Source organism: Anopheles coustani, chromosome 2, assembly GCF_943734705.1.
Source record: "Anopheles coustani chromosome 2, idAnoCousDA_361_x.2, whole genome shotgun sequence".
Lineage (NCBI taxonomy): Eukaryota > Metazoa > Arthropoda > Insecta > Diptera > Culicidae > Anopheles > Anopheles coustani.
The window spans coordinates 70,831,966-70,837,965 of record NC_071289.1 but is presented as its reverse complement, the minus strand read 5'-3'; the positions used below and the strand labels follow the sequence as shown (position 1 = coordinate 70,837,965).

General features: G+C 45.6%; 1 protein-coding gene across 1 annotated transcript; it reads right to left on the bottom strand.

Moving 5' to 3' along the window:
• Window positions 1-528: 528 nt before the first annotated feature.
• LOC131264931 (DNA-binding protein D-ETS-3-like) lies at window positions 529-2,837 on the bottom strand. The gene is made up of 3 exons (XM_058267193.1): window positions 2,833-2,837; window positions 1,243-1,500; window positions 529-1,156 (listed from the first exon to the last, which is right to left on the bottom strand). Exons 1-3 carry the CDS (start codon window positions 2,835-2,837, stop codon window positions 529-531), a joined length of 891 nt encoding a protein of 296 aa, XP_058123176.1.
• Between the last annotated feature and the right edge of the window lie 3,163 nt (window positions 2,838-6,000).

The following is a 6,000-nucleotide window of genomic DNA, read 5'->3' as shown; positions in this document are numbered from 1 at the left end:
TTTCAATTTCAATGCCAGGAATGAAGTGAAGAAGTTTTATAGTTAGACTACATAGTTCCTTTAACACGAAAGAGTCCTGTCAAAATCAGACTTTGATCCAATGAATCAAATTTCATGGGACGTTTCTTTACGTCGGCCATCTTATTACCTTCTGTTTCCATGTGTTGCTGAGTTATTGGAATTTGATAGAAGATATTAAAACATTGCATACATTACATCGAAAATGACTTGACAATAGAAAACCACTAAACTGTTAACTAAATTTCACTTTCACGATGAATTTCTTGAAGTGAGCTCAGTTCCTCGGATAACAATGTTGGATAATACGAAAGAGAAAACATGCGCACTGGCGAAGGTCTAGCGTACAAGGAATCCTTTCGCTTCGGGCACGACAATCGCGACGCAACTGATTCGCTGTTCGTGTGCTTACTGCACTACGGAGAAAGAATTTTAAGGAGGAGTTACAATCCGCTCCAACAAGTACTTCTGGGGGAGTGTAAGTGGAATGATAATACCCTTGGGAATATTCTACATTGCGAAAAAAAAATCTCCTAAGGAAACCCTCTCTAGGATTAAAAAGAAACTTGTTTGAAGTGACTCACCTTGCCGCGATTTCGCGTCCACCGGAGACTCCAGGTTCTGCGACAGGATTGACGATGGTGTGGAGGTGGTGGTGGGCGATTGGGTGGACGAGACGAGGTTCAGGTTGGCCGCACCGAGCAGATCGCTCCGGTGGCGCTGGCTCGACAGCCCGTTTCCGAGCAGATTCGACGGCGATACGAGCGAGGTGGCGTTTATCACACTGATACTGCTACTACCTCCACCGCCACCACCGCCCGCACTACTTCCACCACCACCCCCACCACCACCACCACCGCCACCAGCTCCAGCACCAACACCCGTGCTGCCTGTCGTAACGCCGCCATGGCTGCTGCCAGTGCTGCCAGCGTTCGGTGCCGTTACGTTGATGGAGCTGGTGGCGTTACTGGCGTTACTCGAGGCACCATTGTTGGCCGGGTTGCTTTCGGTGGTGGTTCCATTGCCGTTGTTGGCACCGTTGCCACTGCCCGCTGTGCCGTGGTTGTTGCTGGTACCGCTGGTATGTGAAATAACATTTTCCAACGATTCCGTCAACCGGGGCGAGGAGTAAATGTCGCTAAGGTGGAGGAAACGAACGAGTTGCGATAGTTGGTCATGCAGAGTTGGGAAACTTCGCCTGTGTTCTATGTAACTAGTACTTACCTAAACGCGCTGGAACTGCCAAGAAAGGAGGTTCTGTCCTGCAGGGCTGCCTTCGCCTTCTCGACGCTCTGCTTCAGCTGCTCGAAGGTGGACTGATGGAAGCGGTACGTGCCCCAATCGGTGCACTGTGTCAGACCGAGGCAGTCCTCCGACTTTACCTGGTGCGTTACGAGTGGCGATGCGCCCCGCTTCAGATCGAGCGCCGTCTGGTACGAACAAGAGCTTTCGTACATCTTGCTGCCGTACTGCCGTTTGACCCTGATCAAGAGGATGGAAATAAATGGGTGTGTTCTACAGTAATTCTTTGGTACAATTGTCATTAAGCTTAAGTATTAAATACTACTCAAGGGAATATCGATTTGTTTGGTTGTAACTCACAACAAGTAGTTTTCAAATTTTGTTACCGACTCAACCATAGAATTGCTATAAAGTGGATATACTCATCATGTTCACGGTGACTACCCAAAGATACTGGAAGTTAAAGGTATAAGTTACATCCAACATATTAAAGGCCTCCCAGGCCAAGTAACCGTTCAACAAACGCTGCTGAACATGACTACCATTGTCCGAAACCATGCTACGCTAGATGGAAGAGCCAAGATAAAGTTCTGGGCGTCATCCGCGGTCTCCCCAGTCCTATGATGATATATTTCCATCTGCCATTTTCTGCCTACCATCAGCTAGGCTAGGCGGGCCACGTTCACAAAGCCCGTTATTCACCGGGCCAAAATGGTGTGGTAGCTTTGCCACCGGCTTCCCCCCACTTCGCCTTTCTCGTCCTATCATGAATATTCAAAATACCACCGGAAGCGGAAAGTTTGATTTACGTGCATAAATCTCCTCGCGCCACGCTTGACTCAACCTCACGACGACGGGATGCCGTTTTCAGTGTCTATCGTGTGGGTGAGCTCTGTCGGGGATTCGGAGGAAGGAATCTCCTCCCCACACACGGGACTCACTCGATTGGCGCACTTTGGATCCTTCAAGAGTTAGCCCCTCCGAGGGGCGATCGACAACGACGACGACGACGACCGCGGCCAAAACCGATCCACCGTGGCGTTCCGATTTAATGATCATGAAAGCAAAATGTATGTGTCCACATCCGATGTGTCCTGTCCACGTTGTTTACCTCACCACGACCACCACCTGCACGTGCTGTACGGATGTGCGTATGCATTCCGGTGGGCTGAGCGCGAGCAAATGAATTGGAAACAGGTCGTGGAACGATTAGCACCGGTAGATAAGCCAACTCTTGCCCTGGGATTTACAATAGACGGGGAAGGGTCGGTGGGCGACTAACAATAATGACCCGTAAGGACGATGAGCGCTTTATGGTCGTTACAGTGGAGTTGGTGAGAGATAAATCCAGTAATGAAGCAAGCATAGCTATACAATAATGTGTTGAATTGTGCTGAACGAGCTGTGGGCGATCTCTTGTGGCGAAATGGGTGGATAAATTTAATTAACTTCTAATGCACTTTATGACGAGTGACATGGAAAGATGTTGCGCCTGACATGATCATCAATTTCGATATGATGTATGAAATGATAAGAGGCATGAAATTGTTTATCCTCAGCTTATGAACTCACCTCATTTCTAACGGTTATTGAGGTTAGCAACTTCACACCACTCTTTGCAAACTTGCCTTGATACGAAAAATAATGAAAGCTTATCCTTTGCCACATTGCTTTTGTCACTAAAAATTCACGTAAGACCTCAGTCAGAAACTAAATAACACGTCGTTTTGGGATCGTTTTCTTCATTGAACTTTGCTATCAAACAGTACAATATTTTGAAGAAAAAGCAACACAAAACAAACAACTAAGTCAACAAGTACACGACGCCACCCGCGCACACGCCGTATCTCGTGCGGTCGCCGGATAGGAACTGAGGTGACAGAAGGACAAACAAAACAAAAAAAGCTGTGGGCAGATTCAACATCGCAACAAACAAACAAACAGCAAGTGCTCGGCGGGGAGGTGCACACTATGTTTTGCTGCACAATTGAGTGCTTCCGGTGCCGGACGTAAATCGAATTTCGAGCACAAACGCGCCATCTTCCGATATATGGCGCTGGGTTTTTATCAGCGATTACGCGAGTCTGTGTGCTTGGGTTGCTTCGCGCTGCACACCCATATACACGCGCTGCAATTGTGGTTAGCAAGTGGCCAAAGTATCCAACAGAGCAAACCGAGCAGATCGTGGTTGACAGATTGATGGTTCTAACGCAAAGAGATCGTAAAGTAATTCCATTGAATCGATAGTAAAATCTACTTTTTTCTACTGTATTTGAAGATCGGTTTTTTCTGGATTTACGGGAAATCTGCTAGATCGGTTAGATCAACAAAAACAGTCAAGCATACCACCAATATGCTGACTATGTTACAGAAATTTCATAAGAAAACGCCAACCTACACGATTAGTCTCCATTGTAATTATTTTTGAATTTTACAATTCAAAAAGATTTATTTATCTGTTACTCCATACTATGTTCACATCGCTTTTCTAAACCTCATTTATATTTTATCCACAACCAATAGTTTTCTTATTTTTTTCGCATAAATAAAATAGATAAATAGACATTTGCCAAATATTTGACTTTCCTAAAAATCGCCATAAATTATAAAAGGTAAATATAGATTTATTTATTTTAAATGTTATATTTACCTTTTATAATTTAAATGTATAAGAGGGTAAATATAGATTTATTTATTTTAAATGTTTAAAAAACCCCTAACACTTCAGGTCTAAAAAGACCCCCCCTTTGCGGCAATCAAAACTGGATTTCTTAAAAAAAACTTGAAAGTACTTGCTATTTCGCATTTTTGTGCCCTGATTTTAAAGCTGAATCTCCATTCTGTATGGTTTTGAATCTCTGGATTTTGGACAAACATAAAATGAATTGATTTTTAAATCTTAAACTTGTTTCTTATTTGATTTGATGGCAGTTTATCGTTTGTTGCAACTTTTCATTTACTTTCAAATGTAACAAACCTTCCAGTACACAAAACAATTTAGGAAATGAATAAATTATTAGCCTACAATCGTTTGAAAAGGGGCACGGTTTGTAATTTTACATGCCGTTTACGTCGGCTTGGGGTTAGTGTGATTTATGAGCATAATGTTTAATAAACAATCTGTAAATGCTTTAACCACCCCCTTCGACTCGTTTTTGTTTCAACGAATAAATCCACTATTAAACAGAACTTAAACGTATTGTGCTTGTCATGGTAAGAATCGCTAAGGTGGGGTTAGTCGTGCTTAATTTAAATTTCACTAGAAAGACGAACATAAAATGGGCTTTAAGAACTAAGTCTCACAAGATAACAAGATGCACCTACCTTATTTTCTCAATGAATCGTTCTTAAATTAAGTTCAGCACCTGTTTTTGCCACCGATTGTCCACCAAACGCTATGTCAAATCTGGTTAGCACTTTGTACCATCTACGAATAGTTTATTCATCGTTTATATGTACCTTCTGCGCACAAAAATACACTACCGTTTAAACGGTGGAGATGTGTCGCCCACAATTTGTTTTATCATTCCCTTTGGTGTTATCTTCCTGTTCGACAGTGTTTGCACTACAAAAACTACACTTTCCAACAATCACTATCGAAAGGCGCGCCGGGTCACCAAATTTGCCAACGAGACACCACACTTACCACCCAACGGAAGGAGGAAACGAAAACAAACGAAACCAATAACCGACCGAAGGAACCGCGGTATGTGCAACAACTGGCAATTAATAAATAACCTTTGCCAAAAGCATCCCGATCGATCGGAGGTTATCTCGATTCCGATGCTCCACCAGAACGGAACACTATTGCCCACTTGGTTTATGTTTCTGTCGTGTTGTTTGTTTTCCCTGCCCGTTGGTTCTTGTTGTTTTCTACTTCCTTTCAATTGGGTTTTCCAATGCGCATGGAGCTCTCGTGGACGGTACGTACGGGTTTTTTCCACACGGCAAATTATTCACGCAGAGCCACCTCACGGAACAGGAACAAACAGGACAATTATGGGCATCTTCGAGGGACGACAAAATTGGTCGAGATTGGATGGTCACTTGTTCACTTCGAAAGTCCGGCCAGAAGAAAAAGCACACCGGAAAAGTCCGTCCGCCGGGATAAAAACCCCAAAGGGCAAGCTACAGGATTCCGATAAATTGCCCGTCGGGAGTTCGCCACCGAAAAACGAGCGCACACAAACACGTACCAGGTACACTGCCACCGTTCGCGGTCAGGAGTTTTCCCGCTGGATTCCGGGATGCGCTTCGACGGGAGTGATAAAAACACGCAGCCTCACGAGCACACGGTGCACTCTTCAATGTCGGACGCCACCGGATCTGGCTCGCGTGGGACCTTGGACCGACCCGTGGTGGCGTTTGTAAAGTGGATATCCGCTCCAAAAAGGCCCGCACCGACCGACCGACCGACCGACCGACAGGAAGGATCATCCACTCGATGTGGGTTTTCCCGTTCGCGGGAAACTGCACGTGTAAGGCGTGCGTCCCGTTGGGTTCGACTCTTTCGCACCCGCCGGTGGCACCAAGGCGGGATGAGCGAGCCAGCGGCGCGCACTGTCTTGGAAAAACCTCAGCCACTTCCGACGACGACGCCGACGACGCGCTCGGTGGAGAAGCATCCTTTTTCAACCACGCACGATTTTTCCCCCACGCAAGACACGCGGTTCAATCATGGCGCCCGGCCGGGAGTTTTCCCGAACGAGAAAGCGAGAGAAACAGCGAAAGAGAGAGGGA